Source organism: Penicillium waksmanii (assembly GCF_028829765.1).
Source record: "Penicillium waksmanii strain IBT 27052 chromosome Unknown utg000007l:1.0-4314555.0:1.0-4317578.0, whole genome shotgun sequence".
Classification (NCBI taxonomy): Eukaryota; Fungi; Ascomycota; class Eurotiomycetes; order Eurotiales; family Aspergillaceae; genus Penicillium; species Penicillium waksmanii.
The window spans coordinates 221,322-248,807 of record NW_026643253.1 but is presented as its reverse complement, the minus strand read 5'-3'; the positions used below and the strand labels follow the sequence as shown (position 1 = coordinate 248,807).

General features: G+C 47.0%; 12 protein-coding genes across 12 annotated transcripts; 8 read left to right on the top strand and 4 right to left on the bottom strand.

Moving 5' to 3' along the window:
• Positions 1-1,556: 1,556 nt before the first annotated feature.
• Positions 1,557-2,607, bottom strand: N7481_006929 (uncharacterized protein; the record flags this gene model as incomplete). The annotated part of the gene is made up of 3 exons (XM_057266148.1): positions 1,557-1,873; positions 1,932-2,232; positions 2,284-2,607. 3 exons carry the CDS (start codon positions 2,605-2,607, stop codon positions 1,557-1,559), a joined length of 942 nt encoding a protein of 313 aa, XP_057120349.1.
• Positions 2,608-5,284: 2,677 nt separating this feature from the next.
• On the top strand, positions 5,285-6,538 carry fhpA (flavohemoprotein; the record flags this gene model as incomplete). The annotated part of the gene is made up of 1 exon (XM_057266147.1): positions 5,285-6,538. The coding sequence occupies one exon, from the start codon at positions 5,285-5,287 to the stop codon at positions 6,536-6,538; it is 1,254 nt and encodes a 417-aa protein (XP_057120348.1).
• Positions 6,539-7,300: 762 nt separating this feature from the next.
• Positions 7,301-8,524, top strand: N7481_006927 (uncharacterized protein; the record flags this gene model as incomplete). The annotated part of the gene is made up of 1 exon (XM_057266146.1): positions 7,301-8,524. One exon carries the CDS (start codon positions 7,301-7,303, stop codon positions 8,522-8,524), a length of 1,224 nt encoding a protein of 407 aa, XP_057120347.1.
• A 368-nt stretch (positions 8,525-8,892) lies between these two features.
• N7481_006926 (uncharacterized protein) lies at positions 8,893-9,881 on the top strand (the record flags this gene model as incomplete). The annotated part of the gene is made up of 2 exons (XM_057266145.1): positions 8,893-9,153; positions 9,204-9,881. 2 exons carry the CDS (start codon positions 8,893-8,895, stop codon positions 9,879-9,881), a joined length of 939 nt encoding a protein of 312 aa, XP_057120346.1.
• Positions 9,882-10,066: 185 nt separating this feature from the next.
• On the bottom strand, positions 10,067-11,290 carry N7481_006925 (NAD(P)/FAD-dependent oxidoreductase; the record flags this gene model as incomplete). The annotated part of the gene is made up of 1 exon (XM_057266144.1): positions 10,067-11,290. The coding sequence occupies one exon, from the start codon at positions 11,288-11,290 to the stop codon at positions 10,067-10,069; it is 1,224 nt and encodes a 407-aa protein (XP_057120345.1).
• Positions 11,291-11,778: 488 nt separating this feature from the next.
• Positions 11,779-13,082, top strand: N7481_006924 (uncharacterized protein; the record flags this gene model as incomplete). The annotated part of the gene is made up of 5 exons (XM_057266143.1): positions 11,779-11,795; positions 11,872-12,077; positions 12,151-12,228; positions 12,287-12,744; positions 12,807-13,082. 5 exons carry the CDS (start codon positions 11,779-11,781, stop codon positions 13,080-13,082), a joined length of 1,035 nt encoding a protein of 344 aa, XP_057120344.1.
• A 760-nt stretch (positions 13,083-13,842) lies between these two features.
• N7481_006923 (Zn(II)2Cys6 transcription factor domain-containing protein) lies at positions 13,843-15,000 on the top strand (the record flags this gene model as incomplete). Its single annotated transcript, XM_057266142.1, has 1 exon — positions 13,843-15,000. The coding sequence occupies one exon, from the start codon at positions 13,843-13,845 to the stop codon at positions 14,998-15,000; it is 1,158 nt and encodes a 385-aa protein (XP_057120343.1).
• A 149-nt stretch (positions 15,001-15,149) lies between these two features.
• N7481_006922 (Zn(II)2Cys6 transcription factor) lies at positions 15,150-16,004 on the top strand (the record flags this gene model as incomplete). Its single annotated transcript, XM_057266141.1, has 1 exon — positions 15,150-16,004. One exon carries the CDS (start codon positions 15,150-15,152, stop codon positions 16,002-16,004), a length of 855 nt encoding a protein of 284 aa, XP_057120342.1.
• A 323-nt stretch (positions 16,005-16,327) lies between these two features.
• On the bottom strand, positions 16,328-16,914 carry N7481_006921 (uncharacterized protein; the record flags this gene model as incomplete). Its single annotated transcript, XM_057266140.1, has 3 exons — positions 16,328-16,641; positions 16,696-16,743; positions 16,800-16,914. 3 exons carry the CDS (start codon positions 16,912-16,914, stop codon positions 16,328-16,330), a joined length of 477 nt encoding a protein of 158 aa, XP_057120341.1.
• A 1,439-nt stretch (positions 16,915-18,353) lies between these two features.
• On the top strand, positions 18,354-19,340 carry N7481_006920 (uncharacterized protein; the record flags this gene model as incomplete). The annotated part of the gene is made up of 3 exons (XM_057266139.1): positions 18,354-18,405; positions 18,521-18,771; positions 18,858-19,340. The coding sequence occupies 3 exons, from the start codon at positions 18,354-18,356 to the stop codon at positions 19,338-19,340; spliced, it is 786 nt and encodes a 261-aa protein (XP_057120340.1).
• A 277-nt stretch (positions 19,341-19,617) lies between these two features.
• N7481_006919 (DUF4334 domain-containing protein) lies at positions 19,618-20,198 on the bottom strand (the record flags this gene model as incomplete). Its single annotated transcript, XM_057266138.1, has 3 exons — positions 19,618-19,776; positions 19,849-20,125; positions 20,191-20,198. 3 exons carry the CDS (start codon positions 20,196-20,198, stop codon positions 19,618-19,620), a joined length of 444 nt encoding a protein of 147 aa, XP_057120339.1.
• A 3,672-nt stretch (positions 20,199-23,870) lies between these two features.
• Positions 23,871-24,843, top strand: N7481_006918 (uncharacterized protein; the record flags this gene model as incomplete). The annotated part of the gene is made up of 2 exons (XM_057266137.1): positions 23,871-24,221; positions 24,280-24,843. 2 exons carry the CDS (start codon positions 23,871-23,873, stop codon positions 24,841-24,843), a joined length of 915 nt encoding a protein of 304 aa, XP_057120338.1.
• Positions 24,844-27,486: the final 2,643 nt, after the last annotated feature.

Sequence of the window (27,486 nt, the reverse complement as noted above, 5' to 3'; positions counted from 1 at the left end):
GGCTGAGCGCGTGCCCGTTAGATTGCAATTCACGCATATCGGCATATTAACGCGCTTGTGAGAACTCACCCAGGAGTTGCGAATCCCCGGAGTCCGATAAACCCCGTGTCCCGGAAAAGCTCATAGCCTCCATGTCCCTCATCTAAGTCTTCGAAGAAATGGCAAGACGACTTAAACGAGATCGAGAAGAAGACACTCCGGCAACATGGCGGGGAAGCTCTTTAAGAGCTTTAGAATTGCACGCGGGTCACACAAGGCTCTAGCCTGGCCTGGGAGTGCATGTAGGGGTCTTCCAGGGCTAGGAAGATTTCTAGGTGGATCTGCAATCGATGGCAGATGGATCGCTGCACCGAATCCTATACCGGCAAGTGAATAGAATATCACGATTGGTTTCTTCAGCAGCAGGCATTCAGAAGGCGTTTGTTGATTTTCCGTTTTTGTGAAGGTAACACTGTCTGATAAGCTTACTGTGCAGATGTGGCTGATGTGTAGGCGGCTTGAAGATACTCACTCATTCTTGAGTCTTCGACCCTTGCATCGCCAATCGATGGTGCATTGATTGGTGGGGCCCTTCAAGTTTAGTCCGAGTAAGCAGCCAAGTTCCCCCCCCCCCTTTTTTTATCGCGTTCGTTAGCCAGAAGATCTCCGGAACGGTAGATTTGAATGTTCCGCCTTTTATAGTACGGAGTATATGTGCTTTATACATATGCAGTTTTATTATTTATCCAATCGCAAGATGATCCCTAAGTACTTCCATTAGGGGTGAATTTAACCAGATTGTGGTCCTTCCAACTGGCCCCGCAGCTGACTAGGTCGCCCGGCTGATCTGCAGCTAGAATGGATGCAATTTGCACTGGTGAGGACACTATTGAAATTGCTACTGACAAAACATGCAGACCAGTGCAGACGAATAGATTAGAACTTTCATTGTGAGAGGGAAAAATCTCCGTGCATCTTCATTACTTGACCCGCTCTCGCCAGGCTGCGTGTCAGTAGCTTTAAATCCTTGGCCTCTCCCCCCGGGAAGAATTAACTGTCGTGACAAAGTCACTGTTACTAGTCGGATACATTGCCTAGTTATTACTTGGCAATTAGTAATTAGCCTGCTTACCAAAGCAGTAACCTTTGTTAAATAGCTTTTGCCCCTATTATGGAATAAGCCAGATTTTCATGCAAGCGGCAATACCATTACGAAATGACGACTAGCGGCCTATTCTGGTCGTGAAATTAACCTTAAAAATCGATGATTAATTACACCGTCCTCCATGGATGTTGGTACTTTGAAAACTAGGAAAAAATGAAAAGTATAAGATACTCTCAAATATTATTATACTACCATTATGTTACATAAGTAGATACAGCTCAATATTCCACGTACACCTGATGGTTTAAGATCAAAATTCCAAGATCTAACTACCATCCAAAATAACTATAATGGATAGTCTGAATAGTAGCCACCCAGGGATGAAGAGCTACTAGTCAGTCAAACCCTACAACATTTGCAGATTTTGTAATGGTTCACCCTAAGGATGAATACTTCATGTTTGAGTTATATCTCAAACCTGCTCCTCGGGAGGCACCTGGTGCCTTACCTCATTCTCTGGATGATGGTGCAGGCCATCCGTGACAGTGTGCTCCGATGCAGCCGAAGATTCGGTCTTGCCGGCCCTGACTTCCCATTCATTGTAGTCTTGGCCAGGATTGATATTTTCCCAACGGACGAAGCACAGGAGATGGTAGAATCCAGAGGCAAGGAGTGAACCTAGGAGAGGTCCAACCCAGTAAATCCAATGATATCCGGGGAAGCTGCGGTTGATCACATCGGGACCTAACGAGCGTGCTGGATTCAGAGAACCGCCGGTATAGTAGTCGCCTAGCAATCGATTGACGTTAGTTAACAACCATGGGGTCTAAATTCGAGTAAAGCCTACCGATCAATTCTGCGACGAAGAATGTGAGACCAATACCGACTGGAGCAAGATAGGTGGACTTGTGCTTGACCACTGCCAACATGATGATGACCAAGACCAATTGGGCAGTGAGAAACATCTCGATGAAAAGACCCTGTGAGATCGAAGCACCGCCACCCAATCTGGTGGCACAGTTCAAGGGGCCTGGAAACAGAGCGCTAACAACACCTGCCGCGGCAATACCACCAACTAACTGTGCAGGGAACACAAACAGACCACGCATCGGAGGTAGTCCCCCAGTGATACAAAGGGCTAGCGTCACCTTGTTGAAGTTAGCATTTCGAAACATTCAAATACGCGTTGTGCTTCGTACCGCTGGGTTGAAGAGACCGCCAGTCACGCGGAAGAATGCCCAAACATTGACAGTCAAGGCGAAACCGAAAGAAAGAGCCGAGTATAGAAGATTCGAAGTATTTGGGTAAGAGCCAGGTGGAGGCATTGGGGTATTAGATACTTGGGTTCCGGCAAACGAGAAGAACAAGAACAAGAATGTTCCAACAAACTCGCCCACCACACAAAGCAGGTTATACCGCAGGCTATCGGGCATTTGCAACATGGGAAGCTGGCCACGACCACCGGGCCCCGGCGGGCCGGCCAGAGTAGAGGCTCCAGACGGCGCACGTTTGTGGAAGATCATCGCGAGGCGGGGATTTCAATTAATTGTTTGAATTGATCCAGATAGAAAATTAGGAGACTTAAAGGTATAAAATCTTCGAAAAGTCCAGGCGACCGATTCCATGCAAAACGTCTCTGACGAGATATTTATCCAACAACAACAAGTTATCTCAGACGTCACTATAGTAAGCTCCCCAAAGGTATTCTTGGTCTATTCATCATCGACCGGATCTTGGCGTGGGGTGTGATCGAGCTCGTCGCTAAGCACTGTGGTGATAGTTAGGGCAGTCTTGCTGGCCCGGGCCCTTTTACTCTGCCTAGAAAGGCGCACTTTTAAGCATCTGGGATAGTACTCCAGGCGCCAAACAGTGGTGAGGTCAATATTCTGATGTGTACCATGTTTATGGAGTGCCAAGCCAAGCCATATGCCAAAACGGGTGCTTCCGAGTGTCCGCAAACGGATGTTCCGGCATTGTCTAGAACGCAATCCGACACTATGAATGGGGTTCCACACAAAGATCGGCTCTATAAAAATTGGTAACCACTTCTATTGGACAATATTTAAATCAACAGATCCTATCCCACAAACCCCCATTACCCAGGTCGTAGATATTGCTAACTTCTCGAGGCTGTTACATTTGAAGTTTAATTTAACGAGATGTAGAGTTCAGCTACACTCCGAAACTTTCGTTCTCATAGATCAATTTGGATTTTATGGACATGTGAAATGCTGACTGGTATCTCATTAATGAAATGTGCCCCTCTAGAGGGTACGCAATATTTTCTAGTCCGGTGATATTGTGTAGTGTCTTTATCACGTTTTATTCGTAGGTATTGGATGCGAATACTTACTTCCTCGAATCTAACGGATTCTAAATTAGGATCTCTGGGCTATGAATGGCAGTCGAAAATCCGGAAACACCAATATGGTTCGAATCTGGTCGGCAGGTGGCGATTAAAAGGTAACCTCCATATTTTGCCCACTTGGCATGATTCAAGCTCTGGAATTGTATGAATCATCGTCAATGTGCATGACATGCCTTGCGCTCAGCTTACGGTGCATTCAGCTGAACCCTAACATTATGTCTTATGATAGGAAGGTCGACAGACCATCGGATTCTGGGGGTCTTAGCTCTTCCCCGATAAGAAACTTCCTCGTCATTCGCGTATTTCTTATTGTTCGTCGGACGACTAGATATTGCAAATCCTCGCCAAATCAATATGCGGCTCCCTTATTTATGCAAAGCATCCATCTTATTCCACGGGGTGAAATCAAGGCAAATAATTGGTATCACTCCTGAGGGCACTGTCCTATGCTTTGCTGTCGGTCAGAGCGGCTGTCTAGAGGCCATTGAATTGGAATATTCATTGCCAAATTCCACGCCATATTTTTAAACAATGGAAGGAATGATATCTGATCTGCAAGTTGATAAGGACTCCTCTGTCATATGAAGCCAAGCATAAGGCTCTTGGCGATGGGATGCTGTACCATATGCGAACTACGATTATGCCCCGCTGCATTATGCGGCGATTAATCAAAAATAGGGGTTCGGGTGCGGCAGATTGGTCAGTTCATTTATGTCTAGGATATCTTGATTGGAAGACACGGCTGCGTTGTGGCGGAAAGTACGGGTTGTGGTTTGGTTACCAGTTTGTTGAGGTTCGGATACATCTTTATCATGTGACCGTAAACGGTCTTTCCTCCGATCCCTGCTTTAGTTTCTAGCCTGCTTATCACCTTCTTCAATACACATCAGTCAATCCTATCTCTTGTTCCTTCTATTCCATCGTGCGGACATACAAGTCCTTGCCACTACGGTCCTCCTGTGGGAAAATGTGTGTGTTCAGCGTTCGAACTCGGGGGACTTCGGCCCCACTGGGGCCGTTCCTAAAGGTTCTCGTGTGGGCTGATTCGGTCGGGATTGGCGACCGGCGCGTGACCAAACTTGAAGAGTGAAATCGGTGAATTAACAGGGCTAAGCGACGTGGCGGTGGTGAGTCTGGGACGAACTGCGCAAGCCCGATCATGTGTTGTAGTCAATGGAGTCATCTTTTACTTCAAACTGTGTGGCTCTCATTGGCGAGAGCCTGCTATCTGTCAAGTGCGATCGGCGATTTAAAGCTATTATAGAGCTTGCAATAGGTAGGCCCCGCTCTGTCATATCATACATAAATATCGGATGAAAACTCTTTTGAAACATTGGACAAATTTTAGCAAATACATACATTCTCTCCGAAGAATGTGCCGTTAGGTGTAGGCGCGTCCCGAGCATCCTGAAACTGGAGCTACCGCCGAGAAAACTCCAGCGGACGTAGTTCAAACACACCAGGGTCAAACAATTTGATTTCCATGGTGAAAGGGCAGCCACTCAGATGTCGGGGTTTGGTCAACCTCCGCGGAGATGCGGGATAGTCCGTTACCCTCCCGTTTTAACCGCACATACCGGCCAGGTACACCATCTCGATATTTCTAGAATTTTTTATTCCGGCCGAGGGCGGGTCATAAGTTTACGAGCTTGGATGGGATCATAACTTGACCAGTGGAATAAATACCTGGTGCTTTTCCGGCCCACAACAAGAAAATTTCATGCCTATATACTTTAATCAGACCAGTACATAGACCTTTGTATTCAAGATCTATACCACATTCACCTCGATTGATCTCATTGTCTCACATCGAACAACACACACTCTTCACCATGGGTTCCATTTCAGGTTTGCGACCAGACCAAATGCAACTCATCAAAGCGACAGTCCCTGTCCTGGTGGAGCATGGCAAGACCATCACCACTGTTTTTTACAAGAACATGTTGGATGCACACCCCGGGCTGAAAAACGTTTTCAACATGCCCAACCAGACCAATGGTCATCAACCTCGTGCTCTAGCGGGTGCCCTATTTGCCTATGCCTCGAACATCGACAACTTGGCCGCATTGGGCCCTGCCGTGGAGCTCATTTGCAACAAACACGCCTCCCTCTACATCAAGCCCGAGGACTACCAGATTGTCGGAAAATACCTGATCGAGGCCATGGGCGAGGTTCTTGGAGACGCACTCACTCCCGAGATTAAGGATGCCTGGGCCGCTGCTTACTGGCAGCTGGCAGATATCATGATCGGCCGCGAGAAGCAGATCTACGAGCAAAACGAAGAATGGACGGACTGGCGCGATTTCGAGATTGTCGACAAGGTCAAGGAATCGGACGAAATAACTTCCTTCTATCTGTCCCCCGTGGACGGCAAGCCATTGCCTGCGTTTCAGCCAGGCCAGTACATTTCGGTCCAGGTTCATATCAATGAGCTGCAACATAATCAGCCTCGCCAGTACTCACTCAGTGACAAACCATCCCCTAAATACTATCGCATCAGTGTGAAGAAGGAAAATGGGTTGAACTCGAGTGAACCTGGTGCTGCAACTCACCCCGGCTACGTTTCCAACCTGCTTCACGAGACCAAAAACAAGGGCGATTTAGTCAAAGTCTCCCATCCCTGTGGCGATTTCTTCTACTCCTCAAACGAAGAAAGTCAGCCTGTCGTCTTGATTTCTGCTGGTGTCGGTCTTACCCCGATGACCTCAATTCTGAACACATTGATTGCCAAGTCATCAGCCGCCGATCGCAAACTCCACTTCATTCACGGTGCCCGGAATTCTAAGGTGCGTGCCTTCCAGGGTCACGTATCCTCAGTTGTGAAAGACCATTCAAATATTCAGGCTACTTTCTTCACCAGCCACCCCTCCCCCGACGACAGGCAAGGAGTGGATTATCATCATGCTGGCCGAGTGGATCTGAGCAGGCTCGATGCAAGTGATGAGTTATTCCTGGACAACTCCCGAACACAGTATTATGTTTGCGGGCCCGAGGAATTCATGAACGATACGAAGTCCAGTCTTGAGGCTTTAGGTGTGAAATCTGGAAACATCAAGATGGAGCTCTTCGGAACTGGAGGCTTGTGATATCTGGTGTACAGCTTTTATAAAGGAAATTTGTCATTTAGCGGGCGTTCATACATACCATCTCATCTCTTTTATTGAACGATTGAATGAAGCAAAGAGGCGCATATTCTTTCCCATTCCCCCCCCCCCCCCGCGAACACAACTTGGATTTGCTATACACCCCCCTGGGCATACTAGTAGAGATGCCATGTCCATATTGTTAGTATATGTCTATATATACGGCCATACTTCGTAGTAGCAAGGGTAATTGGGAGACTTCCATCTCCTCGGATGCTAGAGTAAGCGGCAGACCTTTCCGTTTTAGCTTCCAAGGTTAATCTAGTTCTTCCAATGTGGTCCCCAATAATACTCCTCAAAACTTCTTTCTTTTCCTCCTTAATGGACTTTAGGTCCGAACTCCAGATTCATTTCCCGCGTTGCCAGGATCTAATCTTACGTTATACGACATTCACAAGAATCTGTAACCCCAGCGGCTATTTTAAGCTCCTATCCGAGTCCTGGCCCCCGCCAAGTCTCGTATTGTGGGGTGATCGGCACCCAGTCCAGGGCCCCTCTCGTATAATCTTGGGACACGAGCATAGAATGTTTGTCATGATGGCAACTTGAAAGATAACTAAGGGGATTGTTCGTATAATGCCCAAGAATTTATCCGTCGCATGGTTCATGGTTATCTTGCATCTATAAATTCCCTTGTTCCCAATCTTTCGTCCCTCTTCTCGACAACTAAATCGAAATTTCCTGCTTCCGGGAAAGTACCAAATCATGCAGTATTCAGTGATCTGCCGCTTTGCGCTTGCTCTCTTTTCGATATCAGTGCCTCTTGTTAGCGGTGCCGACTCTCGTTCCTGCACAGGGAATAAAAGGTTAAACGCCGGAGATTTTACTCTCAAAGAATCAGCCGACAATACCCATCTATCTGCTCTTGCAAAACATTTTGAGGGTACGGGGAAGAATGTCAGTGTCACGGCTGTCTTCGAATCGGCAAATAGAGTCCTGAACAAGGGGTCACCCTCTGTTGGAACGGGATCCCCATCAGAAGCATGGGCATGGAATTCGGGTGACTACAAGACTACCAAATGGGTACCACAAGGAATCACCAGTTCTGCAGATGCTCTTGGAGCTGGAAAGTGGAATGACCACGAAGCCTGGATCGTTAGCTGGCATCGTGACGATGGGGACAGTGTTCGCCTCAGCTTCGTGGATCGTAAAACGCACGAATATCGCCATGTTCTCCTGGTTTACCCTACAGCCGATGACGACTTCAAGGAGATTGCTATCCATGCCGGTGGTATTATGTGGTACGGTGATGTTCTCTTCGTCGTGGACACCAATATTGGTATTCGGGCTTTTGACCTGAACAACATCTGGGAGGTTGACATTGCGGATCCTGTTGGCAAGAACGGCGACGGTTTCTCTGCTGCTGGATACAAATATGTTCTGCCTCAAGTCCGGTTAGTAGTATTTTCTAGTAGGATAGTTCGCCATTCGATTTATACTTACAAAATTCCTAGCTACTACAAATGGACCCCTGGCGACTCGTCTCCGTTCCGCTTTTCATGGATGTCTCTTGACCGCAGCGACTCTCCCGATACTCTCCTGGTTGGCGAGTTCGTACGTGATGGTGAAAAATATAAAAATGGCGATGATGTGCCCATTCGACTTGTCAAATACGAGCTCGACTCGACCACTCGCCGCCTTCGCACTGATGACAAGGGCATAGCCACTTCAAGCTGGGCCCATTGTGTTGATATTCTCCGCATGCAAGGTGGTGTCTCATATAATGGCAAGTTCTATCTCAGCCGGAGCAATGGTCGAGATCCCAAGGCCGGTGACCTTTTCACCTGGGAAGAGGGCAAGGCAGCGCAACAATTTCCTGGTTGGTTCATGGCTGGGAACGAAGACCTTAGCTTCAATCCCGTGCGAAAGGAGTACTACACAGTTACCGAGTATGATGGTGGACGTTACATCCTGTCCTACAAGGCATGAGTGGTTCCAAACCTGTGACATTTATTCTAACTTGAAATAAATCCATGGCTATATTATTTTGGGCATGTTAAGTAAATTTGAGATTAAAGATAGAAAACAAAAATCAATTTTTGGATTCGGATTTACTAGCAAGTGTCCGATTCTTCGGCTCTTACGACAGCCGACCGAGCACCCTATTTATAAGCAACGCCAAATCGCGCACCGCCAAGTTCATGAACACAATCTTGAATCAGCATAGAAAGGCACTTTTAATGGTCTAAGAGCCTTTCGAAAAAAAATTGTCTTACTGCCAGCTTATCCGAAGAGAAAAAGATCTATTCAAGCAGCGCTGTTAAACAATCGGGTTCCGACGTAAAAATATTTTCGAAATGAGCCCAATCATCGGTGTCTTCCCCGCCTCTGGTGGGCTGGGATCCAGCGTTGTGAATCATCTGAAGACACTCGTGCCTGCTTCGCAATTATTGCTGATCGCCCGCCACCCCGAGAAGCTCGTCGCCATTAGCCGAGAAGGTGCTTCTGTTCGACAGGCCGATTATGATATCCCCTCCTCCTTGACCAATGCATTCGACGGTGTAGATGTCTTGATGCTGATTTCGTATGCATCTTTTGAGATCCAGCATCGCGCTGATGTAAGTATTCTGGACTTTTGATCTCGAATGAAACGCTTACAAATGAACAGGCTCACAGACTCGCAATCGATACGGCTATCAAAAGTGGTGTGAAGCATATATTCTACTCGTCGCTTGGTTTTGCTGGCAATTTAAGCGATGAAAGCGTTGCACATGTCATGGGCGCACATCTCCTGACCGAGCAATACCTCGCGGACCAGAAAGATAAAATCTCCTATACTTCCATTCGGGAGGGGATCTACTCGGAGTCATTCCCTATCTATACGGCCTGGTTTGATCCAAAGAGCCCAGTTGGAGAAATCACGATTCCGCATTCGGGAGATGGACCTGGCGTCTCGTGGGTGAAACAAGACGATCTAGGCGAAGCAACTGCTAAGCTAGTCGTTACATACGCAAATACCCCAACGGAATTTAATTATCTCAACGAGAAAGTTCTCCTTTCGGGACAAAGGGAAATCTCGCTTGCCGAGACGGTGGAAATTCTGGGTCGCGCCATCAGCAAAAAGCTTCACATCAAAGAGATTTCGGTCGATCAATATGTCGATTTGCCCCAGATTGGGAATAAGCACACATACCACGGCATTGATCTCTCTAGAGAGTGGTCCACTGCCTGGCAAGCCATTAGGAATGGAGAGACGGCGGCTGTTTCTCCTGCTCTAAAGGAGATCCTAGGCCGGGAGCCTGAAGATTATGAGACAACCATTCAGAATCTGATCGGCAATATCTAGGCCCTTCAATTCCAAATAGTGTTTTTGAATTTTGAATAGAAATCTAGTTAAATTGCCCCCTTGGGCTTTTTTTCAATTTCCGATCGGTCAAATTTGGTTTTATTCCACTCTGGAAGAAATTCCTGCCTTGCCTCTGAATACAATCCTTTTTTTCGATGTAGACCATTATCAATGGAATACAAGTATCAAATGACAGCTCGCTCCATTAGGGGTCGACCCTCCGGGATACGTGAATACGAAAGAGTACCCAGATCCAGACTTTTGAATGCACCATGCACAATTAATTCGGCAACAGCGCGGCCACAAGCCGGAGCTTGCTGACTTCCATGACCAGAGAAGCCAACACAGAAATAGAAGTTTTTCATGACACTATGTGGTCCGATAACAGCATTGTGGTCGAAGGTGTTGAATTCATAATGACCCATCCAAGCATTTGTTACCCGCGCCGTCTTGAACTGAGGAATGCGACGCGTGATGATTGGCAGTATTTTCTCCTCCCAGGCATTTTCGGCAAAGCTTAAATCATCCACATCGACTGCAATGTCTGGTCCAATGGGCGGGCAACCAACAAGATAATCCTTCGGGCCATATGATCGGACGTGAACTCCGGTTGGATCGATGGTCAGAGGGAGGTCTTGAGGAATAGGCTCATCAACCGAGAAGATATAAGTATAACGTCTCCGAGCTTCGATCGGCAGATCCTTGATACCAGCCATCTTAGCAACTTGAGCCGCACAAGTACCCGCTGCATTTACGACGTTCTTGGCGGAGATTCTATCGCCACTGCGGAGCTTGATGCCCTCGGTTTTGTCTCCGTTTGTCATCATCTCAACGACCTCATTATTGATATAATCAACACCAGCCTTGACTGCAGACATTCGCATCCAATTGACCATACCGATGGCGTTGAAGCAGCCCTCGTCTTTGGTGTTCAAGCTTGCTGAGTCAAGGTCTTCTGTGAAGATGAATGGGTACTGACACTTGACATCATCTGCAGATAATATCTGTGTTCCTGCACCCATACTAGACTGGAGCTGCTGGTCCTCTCGAAGGATTTCGGTAAATTTCTTCGAGTCGGAGAGGTAGAGATAGCCGAAATCGCGAATCGGAGGGGTCGGCACGCAAGGATCATCTCCGAACTCTAGTCCGAAATTCTTGACAAACCCAGCAGCGTACTGGGCGATCTCCACATTGATTTTTGTAGCGAACTGTTGTCGCATACAGTTGTTGCTAGCCTTTGTGGCAGAGAATTGAAGTGACGGGTCTCGCTCGATTACCAAGACCGAACCGCTGAAGCTTTTGTCGTTTACTAGATGCCAGGCAATAGATGAGCCACTTGTAGCACCTCCAATGATAACCACATCATAGTGATCGCGAGACGGTGTAGTAGGAAATTGCGTGGTAGACATATTTTTTTGGATAAGACTTGAAATCTGAAAGCCAAATTCACGTTCTCCTGGTTCCCTTATATACACAATCTATGGGGGGGTCATACTATTACTTCTATGTCTGCTCTTCCAGATTTGAATTAGGAAATGGAATCGACTGCCTTTCCTGAACAAAGGAGGTATTTATTTCCCAAACTATTGAGATCCATGAGCACCGATACCAACGACTACATTGGTCACGGGTTAAGTTTCCTTAGAGAGAATGAGAATGTTCTGGTTCAGGGGCGAAGTGGATCCCGCTTCAATCTCGATGGCCGGCTCCCTGAACGGCTGATCGTCGAAAGGGAAAGATATCGCGATGAGGTAAGCAGGACGGTGGTCAACATTCAGGTTTAAGAAGGATATTCTGGACTGGCTCTTAGCACAGATTTCACCATTTTGTTTTTCTTTTTTGGGAAAATTGTCTCCTGAACAATTCACACAACCTGCAGTCTAAACGTTGACACAGCATGAGTCGCATCTTCATGTATGAGATTCTCTCTCCCATGGCAAAAAGATGCCTTTGTTTGATGTCTGGTTACTGATACTCATACATTGTCAAGAACCGGGGTTTCCGGTTACATCGGCGGTGATGTACTATATAGGCTCTCCAAGTCCAACCTCGCTTCTAGCATTGTGGCATTGGTACGCAATGAAGCTCGAGCGGGGCGTGTCATTGAAAAATATCCCTCTGTTATACCTCTGATCGGAGATTTGGATTCTACCGCCGCGATCCAAAACGAGGCCTCTAAAGCCGATGTTATCCTGCGTGAGTTAATACGAAAAGAATCTTCGGGTCAATTATAGCCATTCTAACCAGGAAAACTTTATTCAAATAACAGATCTGGCGAGCTCCAACCACTTTCCTAGCGCTAAGGCCATCTCCGAAGGCCTGTCCGAGACTGGAAGAAAGAGTCCAGGTATTACTACTTCATCAAAATATAAATAAATAAGAGATTTGTGACTGACAGCACCTAGTTTGGATTCAGATTTCTGGCGCGAGCCTGCTTTCTGGTCCCGAAATTATCAACAACGCTTATGGCGAAGCGCGCCTGAAGGTGTATAACGATCTGGAGGGGGTTGACGAAGTCCGTGATATTATCGCTTCAAATCCGAAGCGGGCTGTCGATAATCTTGTGACGGGTCTTTCTGCCGACCAATCTGGTGTTCGGACAGCTATTATTTATGGACCCATGATTTACGGTCTCGGAAGAGGTCCAGTCAACCAGCGCAGTATCCAACTACCCGATCTTGCAAAGGCGACTCTGCAGCACGGCCATGGTCTCCATGTTGGAAAGGGCAATTCCATTTGGAGCAATGTCCATGTTTCGGATATATCACGCCTAATCCTCATGTTGGTCGCAGAGGCCTCCAATCTAAGTGGTGGCTCACTATGGAACGAGCATGGAATTTACTTCCCAGAGGCAAGGAAACAAGTACGTCCCGACAACTCCAAACTCATCATTGAGCAACAAATTGATTAATGGATTTTCACTAGTCTTTTAAGGAAATCGGGAGAAAGGTTGCTTCCTTTGCCCACTCGAAGGGTTTCATCAAATCGGCTCATGTAGAAGCGATCGATGCTGGCACTGCTGATCGCCTCACTGCCCACGGCGCGGTGCTTTGGGGAACAAATGCGCAGACTTCAGGGTGCAGGGCACGTCAACTTGTTGGATGGAAGCCGGAGGGCCCAAGCTTGGATGAAGAAATCCCCCGAGCCATTCTGGCGGAGGTGGCTGCAAAAAAGGATGCATGTTCTCTAAAGCTAGCATGAGTACATAATGAGGCTACTGGATATTGCGAGCTGTGAACAGGTGTTTAGGTACCAGTATCTCTCAATAGGCCAATTATATTATGTTTTGGTTATCACTCGTTAACCCAGCGGTCGTGATCAACACCTGTAAATTATTGCCCGTCGGAGAGTTAAGATGCGCCTCGCCCGGTTACAGGATCAGAAGCGGAATTACGTGAATAAAAGGAACATTGCATTGGAATATTTTTATTAATCGGGCAGGGAGACATGGTAAGCCAAAGCTGACCTAATGCCCGGACCCTCTCTCTCTTTCACTTTTTGGCTTTCTTTTCTTCATTTTTTTTCTGCCTTCTTGTCTTTCCTTTTCCTCTCCCGTTCTCTCTCGTCCTCTCAACTAAGCGTGAACTTTTATTAAAAACAGCTACATTTCAAGTTCGAATAACCAAAAAAAAGAAATACGCGACCTCATATAGCAGAAAAAGTTCTAGTGAATGGTAAGCCACCACTATTCGTGCTGACAAATTTCCCATAATCGCACCTCTTTTTTACCTGCGTGGTTATCTCCAACCTCTCACAAGATTTGAAAGTTCTGCAAAGGAAAGCAACTTCTAACTAACTTGTTTCAAGAAAATCACTTTCTGGGTGTTGATCAAACTATCTCGCCATTTCTGGTGCTTAAGTTGCTCTGATTTGCCACCATATGACAAATCATCACGCGCTCGCATTCTCAACTCTCGTCTTTCGCGACTTTCTCCCGAGCAAACGAAAGGCTATGTGAACCATGGCGCCTCGAAATCGTTCCCTGACTGGATGTGGGACGTGTCGCTCTCGGCATCTGAAATGCGATGAGACTCGTCCTGGTTGCCAGCTGTGCCAGGTGCTTGGGATGCCCTGTCCCGGTTATCCATCTCAACTTAAGTGGACCCGAGATGCTCAGGCACAACTGGCATCACCACCAGAGGCGCAATCAGAAACTAGAGTCTACCGACGTCCACTATTCCCAAGTAAGATCCATGATGGTCTTGCCACATATTTTCCGCTCACTGATTTCACAGCCCACGAACAAGAGTTGATGGCACAGGCGACAGTACACAGTCTTCAAGGTCAGAATGCCAATGAAGCCCTCGAAAACCTTGATATTCAAAGCGGCCACCACAATCTCCTCCCATCGAAGTGTCTATTCCAAGGGCCTTTTGGGATTCTGAATCTCATGTCCAATGAGGCTTTGCCTAACGATCGAGCTGAATTGTACGCATATTTGGCTGGAACACAAAAGAGACAAGAAGCTCCGATCAGCCCAACTCCGGACTTACCGGTTGTAAACCGTCATTTCTCCAATACAATCCCCGAAAGTCCCAGCATCACAGGTGCCGAAGAAGATCCATGCGCTTGGTCACGCAAAGAGGATGAAATTCACGATAAAGGTCCAGTATCCCATACGCTGGATAGCTGTGAAAGCGATACCCTCTCCTCAATTTTCTCTAATTCTCCCCTTTCGCCTACCACCTCTCAGTTTATCCCGGAACGCGCAACACAGCTATTACGGTATTTTGAGAACCACGTGGTGACACTTTCTCCTTCTATTGAAGACAATAGACTGTGTCCGTGGAGGAATATTCACGTTCCTAGTGCGAAGAAGACGTTTGCCGAACTCTTAATTCACGAAACCGCCAATAGTCTAGGCCTTTCCTTATTCTACTCGGTTCTCGCTGCTAGTTGTATACATCTATCTCGAAGAGACCAAGAGTCAAGGGATTGGGATCGGCTCGGTAAACATTATAAACAAATATGCATGCATCACCTTAATCTCAGTATCCAACAAGAGGTTGCCACAGACGGTCAACTCCCATACAAAGAGCTGCTAATGTCTCTGCTTTCTATGGTTATACTGGAGGTATCTGCACGATTCAACCCATACAATTGCGATATTCATGGCTAATGTTTTCTCAGATCAGTTGTGGCGACTACACTCATGCACAAAGTCTACTCATAGAATCTGAGTGTCTTATTCGAAAAATAGGACTGCCAAAAAAGCGAAAATCACTCAAAGTTCGTACTCTGCATCATGTTTATGCCTATTTGCGAATCATGGCCGAGACTACATGTGGATGTGCGTTCATGCACATCTGCCCTGAGCGACCAAATGCCAGTCTCGTCTCTGTCCATTCGGCTTTCAACTCATTGCGGAGCTTTCGCTTGTCAAATGATAGCACTGAAGACGATATGGGCTGTGATACTGAAAAGAGCAACGAGCTTGGATACAATGACATTCATTTGGAGCTACTCGGGGCCTGGAAATGCTCGTTATTTCAGGAGATGTACGGAGTTCCAGAGTCGTTGTTGGGTCTTCTGTCGCAAACAGTTCGCCTAGCCAATGAGCAAGAGCTTTTACATCGTGATACTGAACTTGATCCTGATATTGTCATGACTCTCAACAGACGGACTAAGCTTCTTGAGCAATCCATTCTTTCTTGGGAGCCATCTGAAGACATGGTATGTCCCCAATCTGGATGCAAGGCTTCTCCAATTGACACCCAGAAGGCAAATGCGGCTTATCACTCGGCTGCAGCTGTCCACCAGGCTTTAGTACTCTTTTATTACCGGCGTGTGCATAACATAAATGCATTGATGCTCCAGGACACGGTCCGCAAAGTGATTAAGTCTGCAGAGCTGGCCGAGGAAGCTGCCATGAATAATCGAAACTATGAAGCGTCATTGTTATGGCCCATTTTCATCGCGTCTTGTGAGGCAGTGGACAGAGATTTACAAAACATCCTACACGAGTGGCTACTCTCGACTGGAAATCGCACTCACGTTCCTTTGTTTGCTGCGGCTGCTGATACCGCTCAGCGGGTATGGGAGCTGAGGCAAAAGAAGCAGGATTACACTCTTAGCTGGTTCAATGCAGTTAGCGACGATAGATGTCCCATTATTGCGATTTAATGACCTCCTCGGCTTGATCTTATAACATCTATGAATGAAGATGACTCTGTGTCTGGGCTACACGGCAATAGCATTTCAGCGATCCGGTGTAACGGATCGTCCCTCTTCCGAGTCCTTGTCTCCGATAGAAATCCGGGGTTTGTTATTGTATACTGCCAAATATAAAAGCGAGCAAAACGCATTCGAATAGGTTTAGGCTAGATAAAAGGGATTCGGAATATTTAAATCCATTATTAATAAATGGAATTTTGTTGGGCATCCACTGTATCCCATTTGATTTGCTTTTCAGTCACTTTCTTTGTTACACATAGTGCTGCACTGGCTTATTCCTTGAACTTCTTTACCCAAAGGTTGGCGCCCGCGTACTCTGCGTTGTGAGCACCGTACCAGAAGATCTCTTTGGCCTTGTTCTCTCCGTAGCCATCAATAGCGAACCAAGCGTCGCCCTTACGTGCGAAGTAGCCCTTGGCAGTTTGGTCAAAGCCGATAGTGGTGACATCCTTGGGGGTGGCACCAGAATGAGGACGAGTAAGGCCGATTTCTGAGACAGAGTTTTCCACTATGTAGAGGCTCTGGAAAGCAGTTGGGACACCATTTTGAGAGGTGAAAGAGACGGCACCGTTCGCACCGCTGCGAACTATTATAGAGTTAGATGAGAGTCGGAACATTATCATGCCATTTGGGAACTTACGAATGGCGATCTCGTGAGTGGTGGTGTTGGTTCCGATCCAGAGGTGCTCTGTAGTATGGATTAACTCATGTATATCTGGTGAATTGAGACTATTAATGACTTACCGCCGTCAGTGAGGACGGTATTGCCGCCGTCAGCGACGAGGGTGAAGGCAGCAGGAAGTTTAGCAGCAGCAACGGCGCTGGCAAAGCCAGCGATGGCAGCAAGGGAGAATTTCATTTGAATTTAGTTTGGATAATGATGGAGGAGTCCATCGATGTTGAGGGCTATGAGCCTTTATACATTATCTCTCAGGTGGCTATGTTGTAATCTCCCGGTTGAGCCGTTTGCAGCTGGTGAGACACTACTAACCCCAATTACCATCAACAAATTGGGGGTTTTACACTTCTAATCGGGATAACCATTGACTGTAGTGGTAAACCTGTTTGAGGGACGATCATTCGGGGGAATTGAAACATGTCTTTCATCACCTCACGGCCAGGCAAAAAACTTTCACCGACTCTCGCAGAGCATCCTTTGGACAATTTGTCATGCATAACGAGAGGTTACCGGTGTCTCTGACATCGGAATTTTACCTAGCGAATGGAACTTTTGTCGATGACCCCTTTTCGCCTTGATGAAAACTGAACGCCGACCCTGAGCTGAGGGGCCTTTCTATCCGCTGTGTGGAGATGGCTTGTTAAGGTATTATTTACTGCCGATCTTCTATGATCATCGGGATTTGTTCGGAGGTATTCCCCATGACATCTTTTTGCTCTTCTTGTCGAAAAAAGGCTGGGCAATCGGAATTCTGGGGGGATGCGGAGTACGAGTTTATAATCGATTTCCCATCACTCAATGATTTGGCCTTTCTCTGCATAAATATTATGTGATTTGTTGACCAAGACACAATTCTTGGGTACGAGTACAGAGCAGTCAACGTGGCTGTGCTAAGCACGCGGCGTTTTAATTCAAGTTGCATACTCCGTACATAGAGGATATATTTCAATCCGAGGTAATCATAATCCTAGATCAGAATGCCCACGACTCGCCAACAACGTCAGAAGAAAAACTCAGATCTTCTATCCGGTCTTGTCGAGGAGAGGCGTATTCGGAATCCAAGACCTGCTAGGCCCATTACTACGTCTAAATGATCTGCGACTAAGGTACCATGCCCCGCTACTCTCTTTCTAACAATGCTGATACTGCGAGGCCCCACCAGGGAAAAAGCAAGAAACGAGACCCGAATTCACCCCATACTTCTCTTGCAGCCGCCCTTCTCGAACGTGGGGCCGATCTTGATTTCCCTCAAATTCACGGACAAGTAAGATCCGAAAGGGTGGTATGGGCGCCGCATGAGTTTCCTATTACGGACCCATCCCAGTTGCCCGAAGGTTAGAGTGCGGATGAGCCGGATCTCAGCCCAGAGTAAGACCAAGAGTAAATTCCTTTTTTTTTTCCTTACGTTTCTGGAAGTGATATCGAAGGCCAAATTGGGAGAGCTAAAGAACGTATTTTACTGGGTATCATGCCTCAATTGTTCGAAAGCAGATTGAAAACCTTTTCCGATATCAGACACCAACAAATGTAAGATATAACGGAGGCTAGTATAATATTTTTCTTTTCTTTTTAATCACACGCACTAATGTCAATGGGTATTTTCCTTTTCCTGTAGGGACATGATCAAATCCGAACCTCATGGCCTTACTTGGGAAGTTGTCCAGCGCCTTAGTTGCTTGAAACAATCAGAAAGCCTTGGAAAGGAAGACGATGACAATAATATTTCTAACGTTAAAGCTATCTGGCTGCTGACCGCTCCAAGAACCTACACTGGAATAAAATGCAGTCACTTATTGGGCATATGGCCAATTGACTGCTGGTCCTAAGAAGTTAGATATGCCGGAACTCTATGCTCTTAGCGCAAAGTATGGTCCAAAGGGATTTTGGGTAGAGGGTGTAAGTTTCAGTCTGAACCAAGTCACAGACAAGCATCCCTGCAGTACTGATCTAAAGATTAAGATCGATTGCTTTAGCCCGGGCCCTTTATATGTGTTTCTTACTTTAGGCTCACGCCACGATAGATTTGCGCTTCATATGGTATCTCTCACGACATGAATACTAAGTTCACAAGCATTAGTCAACATGAATAGGTTCATATAACCATTTGAAATCCAACCACCCAGGCAACAAGTACAATGGCGACTACGCTCACCTTGGATTTTCTCGAGGACAGTGGTTCTTCAACCATGCGAATTTTTTCTGATGATAAAAATCAACTTGAAATACTATCGGGTGGGCCTCTACCCATTCCCGGACAAGAAATTGAACAAACCGCCATGGATCAGATTCAGGTTCAGAACGTGATGCTTCAAGTAAGCATATTCCATGATGGTCGCCACTTACTACCATTTTGGGTTAACTTTGTTGCTTCTATAACTCCAAGAAACCACGCGTCAGATGATCGCTTGTCTAATTCATGGATACAGCATCTGCTGTTTGTTCTGTCAATGCCCGACAACACCCGAAGGAAGCATATTGGCACCGATGTCGGTGAGATCTTGACCAGTATGCCTATTCCGGACTACAAAAATGCTGCTCCGCCGCCTTTCTTTGAAATAGTCCCACTGGGTATTGGAAATACTTACAGCGCTGCGCGGGTGGGGTGATGAAGCTTATAGCTATTCATAGAAGATGTGGTCCCTTTATGAAGATATCATCTCGTTCCTCGGTTTAGGTTTGCTGTTATCTTATTGATTGCTACTAAATAATTTCGTTTCAAAGTTGTTGATCTAAATTCTCGCTCGTCGTCCTCCTTCATCGCTTGTCTTTATATGTAATTTCCTTAGCCATCGAAGTATAAAACTAGTATATTCATCCCGAAAAGAGTTGAAAGAGGCTAATTGCGATACCTTAAATCCTCCTCATTCCAAGTTGATAGTAATCTTATTTATACAAGTAAAAGAAAAATGTTCCCGGTGCAGACTTCGCATCCATCGCTCCCAAAATCAATGTGTCATTGACGTATTTGAAATAGTCAATGATAGGTTTATCATCATAGATCATGGCTGTCGTAATACCACCACGGTATTGCATAGGACGAAGCTTTGGGGGGTACAGAGTCAGCTTATATCCGCCAAGGACTAGCATGCAACAGAATCCTCGAGATTTACTTACTCTGGCATGGCCCCAGTCCTCGTTCCAAACTCGAGAGCCATCTTCCTTGTAGCCCATGATGGGGTCAACATCTTCGGTGGATCGGAAGTCTTTGCCAGCCCATTTCAGGGCCTCCATCTTTGCCTCGGTCGGGTGGTTGGTGTTCACGTTACCGCCTTTCCAGGCGCCTATGAAATGCTCGGGGCCGACAGGCTTGAGTTTATCAAAAAGCCCCCAGACCTCATCGTCAGTGAGATTTTGACGTTTGATCAGGTCTTCGACTTGTTCTTCAGGTGCACTTCATTTATTGTCAGTTGTCATCCTAAAAGGATTCCCACCTAAAAGTAGCAACGCAGTACCTACGGAGACATGTTATCGGTCGACCGGGATAGAAATTCGGGGTTCGTATGAGGGGGTTAACCCCTGACAGGAGCCTTCTTATTTATAATCGAAATATTCGCCTCCATGTAGCTGACTCTGCCTGCGTCACTGGGCTCCAGTCTCCAGTCTAGTGCATGAATCGTCGTCGCAGATGATATCGATCGGCCCCTCCATCTCAACTCTGTTGCTCCATTCGCTTGGGCGAGAACGGTGGGGCTAATCTCCGTGGATCAAAGCGACCTTGCTCATTCAATGGACAACATACTCCATAGCGGATAACCAGCTGCGCCAATGAGGGGTATTGGTGGCAAAGCTGAGCTGACCATGGACCCTGATGGATTTTCACAGTCAGAAATCCGCCACTCGCATATTGAGTACGGCAATGTCTGCGATAACATTGGAAATCCGCATTGTGACTTGTGAAGCATGATAAGGGATATTGGAGGGGTACACAACAACGCAGATGTGTGTGCAGTTACCAGTATCAGAGGCAAACGATCCACTAGGGCTGCCCCACGACCTGATGCTTGGAACGAGATCTTCGCTCGAGATCGCCGACGATCGAACAAGTATGTAAAATCTGGGTGGCTGGAATCGGGCTCGTGGGCCTCTCCGAGTAGGCCGAGAATGCATTGGAAATTGAAAGAAGTCTCCCGGTGGACGATTAAAAGAGCTCGAATTGATATCCACTCCGAAAAATGCCGCCCGAGCCTCGTGCCCGCGTACCGTGCAAACTCAGATTCTGTTATCGACTCCGTACTGTTGCACGAATGCATCACAGTTCGTGACAATGGTGTTTAGAGCAATTTCTCCCACCGCTTCTATGACGAACCTGCTATACCTTTGCTGCAGGCTTATTTTGTTTTTTCATAATTCCAGCCTGTACTAATCAACATATCAACAAGCTCGCGTAGCTCAGTTGGTAGAGCGCGGCACTAGTAATGCCGAGGTCTTCAGTTCAAATCTGGACGTGAGCATTGTCTTTTTGATGTCGATCCAATGTCTTTGGCTAGATAGAGCCAATTGCTTAGCGGTCCGGTTTTTTTTCTTTTTTTTCTTTCTTTCTTTTCTTTGAAAGAATGACAACAAGCAACAGTCCAAAATTTCTTGCCAGCCAGAGAGGTTCCTCCCCGTACATGATTGATAGTCAGCCCTGTGGCTGAACTTGAGGAATTAATTATACCAGAGGAGAAAGGCATGTGGGAGTTGCAATGATTCCGCAATCATTCCCACAACCTTGGAATATTGCGGAACTCATTGCGCAAATGAATTTCAAGTATGTGTTGCCTTCATCTGGGATCAATTCCATGCGAGTTACCCGAATCCTTTCCTGAACTTTCGACATCATGTTGGACTCGATCCCACAAAAAAAAGGCCGAGCCGGTGTTTCTCAATAGGGTGGTTCAAACTTTATACCACTATATTGGATATTCATTTATATAGCATCCTGTGTGCACATTTTTGTTATATACCAAGGTAGATCCCGGAACCGGAACCCAAAATCCGGGGAAGCTTGAGGCCGGCAGATCAGATCCATTCAGATCCGTGGATGCTGTCATCTGGCGATACTAGCGTTAGCATTGTATCCACCACCGGGCCAGCGGGCTGTCGTGTCGACTGATACCAGACTGATGTGGGAGATTACCGTCGATTGACTATGATATGCCACCGAAAACGGGGGGATAACGGTCAGCTCGCAGCAGGCTAACAGAGTGGCTCGGGCCCACTCGGCTCGGTGTCGAAATCGGCTGGTCAAGGCCGACCCTCAGATCTGGATTCCCTACGCTTCGGGCGCTGCTGTCGATCCTGCCATGAACAGGTGTTGAAGAATTCAAAAAGGACATAGGCAGGAATTGAAAGCCACATACGCAATCCCAATATATTCAAGGCGCCGGCACGGCAGGTTTCCGTGGGTACCAGCAGCTGGAACTCAGTTTGGTAGGCGTAGCGTCCCTCTGTTCACCAAAACATAATAAGAGTGGGCAGATCAGGAGATTTTCGTATGGCGGAGAATTCAACGCACGGAACTGTTCACCGAAAATGGATATTGGGGATGTTCCGTTTCAATTTCGTGGCCATGGAAGCGCAGCCTCGGAGTCACGAGGCTGGCCTTGTCGCAGAGTCCATAGCAAAGCCCGGCGGCTCCCGGGTTGCGGGCGAGGAAGGACTCGATCCGAGTCACCCCATGGTCCAAAGCGGCAACTGACAGGAGAGTTTGTTCTATGTGTACTCCGTAGGTCAGCGGGAATTATGTGGACTTGGAATGGACAATGACCAGTCGTACTCGGTCCACTCCTATGGGTGCGGGACGGAAGTTGTGCATTGCATTTGTTTCGGTTTCACTGGGGCCTGGTGCATGGAGTCTGGATTGACATCGCAGACACTGCAAGGACTGCAGGCATGTACTGTAGCCTGCAGACATCCCAGTCAATCGAGACGGGCGACGACACATGGAGTTGACACGTCGGAAGAATTTGTACGAGTGGAGAGGGGACAGGGTTGCAACTGTTCCATTCAGAGGATACATATGCCACAGTTTCTAGATGCATTATGTTCCTCTATATTATATCTACCGACCGTGGCAACGATTCCGTTGGGGTAATGTTTACATATTGGCTTTTGTGACTATTAAGCCCTGATCATGCGGCTGATCAAGAATTCTTTTCCCAGGGATAGAACACATCACAAACATGGCTTTCTGAATAGTATTTAATTATCCTGGATTTTATATGGGTGCAGCTGAGCTGCATGAATACCTCATCCAGGTCCTGTTTACACTGACGGGTCGCATAGCAGGGATTTATCTTGGTCCTGCAGGCATGTAGAGTGACCAGGAAATGGATTTTTCCGCTCGAGCCGAGCCTTTAGGCCAAATAAAAAGGATCAATCAGAAATCCGCGTTATGAATTAGTAAGAGCTACCCTGTATACACTAACCACATGCACGGAAAATAAAGTACGAAGTACTTTCGGCCTACTATATAAAGCAATGATTGCTAGCCTTTTCGGCTCCGAGTCTCGGCCGGCGTCACTTGGCGACTCCAGCTGACTGGATCGACATCCGTTGGGTCTCCACCGCTAACATTCGCCCCGGCCCTGGCTGGCCTCGTCTTCAACGGTTTCACCCTTTTCTCTTGCTTGGGGCCCATCAGAAAGGGCCAACGGCTGCATTCGGAGCCGGCCGTATTAGTTTGAGGTAACTATAATTTATATTAGTAGTTAGTAGTAAGTATGCTAAGGTGATCTCGGCTCGCCTGCACCGGGGCGCAATAGATTTTCGCGCCCGGAGACGACGCCGTTTGTGGCACCAGGGTCTTTTGCTCGTTTTGGCCTGGCGTTTTCCCTGACATCACAAGTAGATCTCGGCTCCTAGCTTCGGCCATTCGACCGTGAAGCAGTCGTAATCCTTTCCGGATCTGCCCCATCCCCCTGGCCCATTTTTGACGAAGATCTTTCGGGTAGGTATATAACTGCTGCTGCGGCCGATTGGAACCTAAATTTGTTCCATGGTAACATATCTGTTTCGGTCGATTCATTATTATTTTATAACCTTTCGATCCTGCCACCTTTCTTTCAACTTGGCTCGTCATTGATATCTCGATATCTTCTGATACCTCACACCATCGACTCCACTTACCGCTGATCAACACAAGCATCCTCTCAATGTGTATCCCTCCCATCTCCACGATGGCCGCTTTTAGTCGACCAAATCCAATGTCGACTTTAACGGCGGAAGATGAGCGATATCTCAATCAACAGCTTAGTCCACAGACGCGTCCAATGGAAATGTTCCCTGGCACCAAGGGAACTGATCCTTTGCCCGTCAATTGGACCTACGACAGTGCCATCGATTTGTTTTCTGTCAACCCAGCCGATATGGATCCTGTTTCATTCGACTTTTCCGAAATGACCAATGCCGACACCAAGGATCTATTCATGGATCCCTTCGGAACCCCGACCGCGATCAATGGCTTCACGATGCCAGCCGGCGATGATGCCATCTCCCCCTCTTCGGTATGATATCCACACTAATGCATGATCAAATAGGGTCAATGCTAACCTGATGTAACAGGAGATCGACAGTGACGATCAATCCTGGTCAACTGGGGCTCGTCAATCGATCGATCTCGCCCTACCCGAGCCATCCGTCAACCCCAGCAAGCGTATCACTCGGAATGCTTCACACAGTTCATCGGCCAGGTGGTCCTCGAGCCCAGATATCAAGACCGAAGAATACACCGCCCCTCGAACTCAGAAGCAGTCAACAGCAACAACATCCAGCGGTCGGAAGACTCGCAGTCTTTCCCAAGACTCTAATCACTCAACCAACCAAGACCCTCAGACACGCAATGCTGCCAAGCGCGCTGCTCACAACATCATTGAGAAGCGCTACCGCACAAACATGAATGCCAAGTTTCTCTCACTGGAAAAGGCCATATCTCCAGCCGGAGTGCATAAGCAGACCTCACGAGCCGGAGCTGGTTCTCTCAAGAAATCCGAGATTCTCACCAACGCACTCACCTATATCGACAACGTTCAACAGGAGAATCAAGCCTTGCATAAGGAGCTAGCGCTTCTGAAGCAGAATCTGCTTCCGGGTGGAATATGGCGCCATTCAAAACAGTCTCGCGTGTGACTTGGTGCATGAGCATCACACACGATCACACCACTGGTTGGTGTTGGTTGAGTTTCCTTTTCATGACCGTGACACGAATTGTACATTTAGAATCGGCGACAATCTGTCGATCAGGCGTTGCTTGGGGTGATATACGATCTTTGTGACATGGTTGGGATCGGGCGGCGTTTTGGTTGCGATTTTCTTTCTCCTTTCTCTCTCCCATCTTTATATGGTCATTCTCGGGTCATGGTGACAACAAAAGTGTTTCTCGTTCGTCTTGATGGGGTCGGAATTGTATCCGTTAGTTATGTCAAGCATCAATGTAATTGCCAAGACTCGGTTGATTTATCTTTTCATGCTCAGTTCCTCTCAATTGTATGCTTGCTGGTGGATGTAGTTGGTTCCACTGCAGTGGCTATATTGTCCGATCGGGGAAAGGATGCGCCTGTTGTGTGTCATCGGTACGCAGTGTCAGATTGCTTCAAGATATAAAGGTCAGTTGTACTCTCGTATTTCTTCTCTGCTCATTGATTTCCCGCCATTGTCTAATATGATTTTTAGTAGGTTTGAATGCTGTCTGGATTTTGGATTCTGAATGACCGGAGTTCTGAGGATGACGTGCAACTCAAAAACGTCCAAATCTTCCACCCCAACATACACTCACCATGAATAATCTCTCGCATTGTCACATCCGACATTCTAATAAATAATTGAGAGTAGTCTCAATGCCAACGTCGAATTCAAGTTTCCGGTCCCAAGCATCTGCCAAAGTGCTAGAGTGCCCCATTCGGGGGCGCTATGCTCGAGACTCAGGACGAGAGAATTTGGGCTTCGTCGATGCGACTTTGCTGTTAAATGAACGGATTCGGTCGAGCAAATCACTCGAGCAAGACTAATTGACTGCTAACATTGCGAGTCAATAGCCGTCTAGGCACGGCTGCTGATCAGCAGACACGACTGCTTTTCTTAAAGTGAGAAAGGGAAGCAGAATTCCATGCACGGGCGGAAATTAGCTGCGGAATTTTGATCATGGTGTGAGAAATTGGAATCATTCATTAGCGCTGATGTTCATGCTGCCACGACCACGAACACGACCCCTATAGCGGATATCGCTTCAACCTCACCTAGCCGAGACCGGTCTGGCTGCGAATTCCTAAACAGGTTTGGCTTTCTGCGTGGTACCTGACTATCATCAAAGCGGCGATAGTACTTCATGAATTTCAAATGCGCCATTAATGCCCATTGCCGCGAAAATCTCAAGATTCTACGAAAACGAAACGAAAAACATGACGGCCGGTTAGAACACTTTCAGCCATAAACTCACCCCGCATTCCAACATCCGTCAACCAAGAGTATATCACAACAACATGTATTCATCCGCAATCACCCTGTCTTCATTCCTGGACCGAAAAGGGAAAGACAAAGAGATTCTAGCACCGAGAACGGCGATACCGGCCAATGATGCGGAGACAAAGCTCCCAGCTCTCGGAAATTCCCTCCCGGATCATCAGGTCTGTATGACGGACAATCCCTAAAATTAACTTCCGATCCATTCGCCTTTCGATCGGCTGCCACGTTTCCGCTTCTGTTCTCGTTGCGCCCGATGATGAATCATGTCCCCTTCCCGCAGATATGATCTCGACTATACTCCATATACTGCGGCCTGATGCCCAAGCCATCGTTTCGTCTTTCCTGATTCATGATTCAATTGGTAATGAGGCTTTCAGCCCAAAACCGCCGCTCGACGGGATTGGCTCTCGGACAAAATGTGGCTTTGAATGTTCCTTGACCCTCAAGTACGCTTTAAACAAGCGAGTGAGTTACTTGTCAAGGGCATCTGGGCATAGTCTCAGGCGGTGTACTATATATCGTCTCCAAGACTGATGAGACAATGAGTTTTATCAGGGATCTCAGCCCTACCGGAGTGATAATGCTGATAAGATGTCTTTCATCAACTACAACAACATTGTCACTATCCTGGATAGGACGGAAGTCAGCGGACAATTGTCCGCTAGCGATAGCGGCTCTTATCAGTCCGCATGGACTTGCCGTTTTAAGCTAGTGTTGCCACCCGTCAGTTCACGCTTCGATAGCTTACGATGGTGGATGGCGGATGGCTGCATGACCCTAACATGCAGATATGCTTATTCGTGTCTGCTGGGAAATAGCTACTATATGAATATTCTACAACCACTGGTCGATACCACCACCACATAAAGTGGATACTAAAGGTAAGTAACACATGCCGTGGCATAGCCTAAAATGCCGATGTCACATCACCTTCGTGGTTCTTGAACAATTAACTCAGCAGAAATGTATAGCATTCTTCTTATCTCCATTGTGTATTGTATTCAATTACTATTCCAAATGTCGGTTCCATTTTCTTGGAATCTATCCTACATATTCTTATCTGTGGAGAAAATGGAGCATGATACATAGTATTGATGTGGCTCACTCGAGAAAGTCCTGCCGAGGGCGGTGCCATTTGTGGATCTTTCACGGTTCCGCCCCCCGCAAAAAAAAAACGAAAGAAAATGACCAGAGTTGATCGATTATATGACCAACATTGGTTGACTGCGTGACCAATTCCTACTGTGTCCACTCAATCTAACTTCCGTAGAGTCTACCATTGGCTCGATCCACCCCCGGCTTTATATGTGC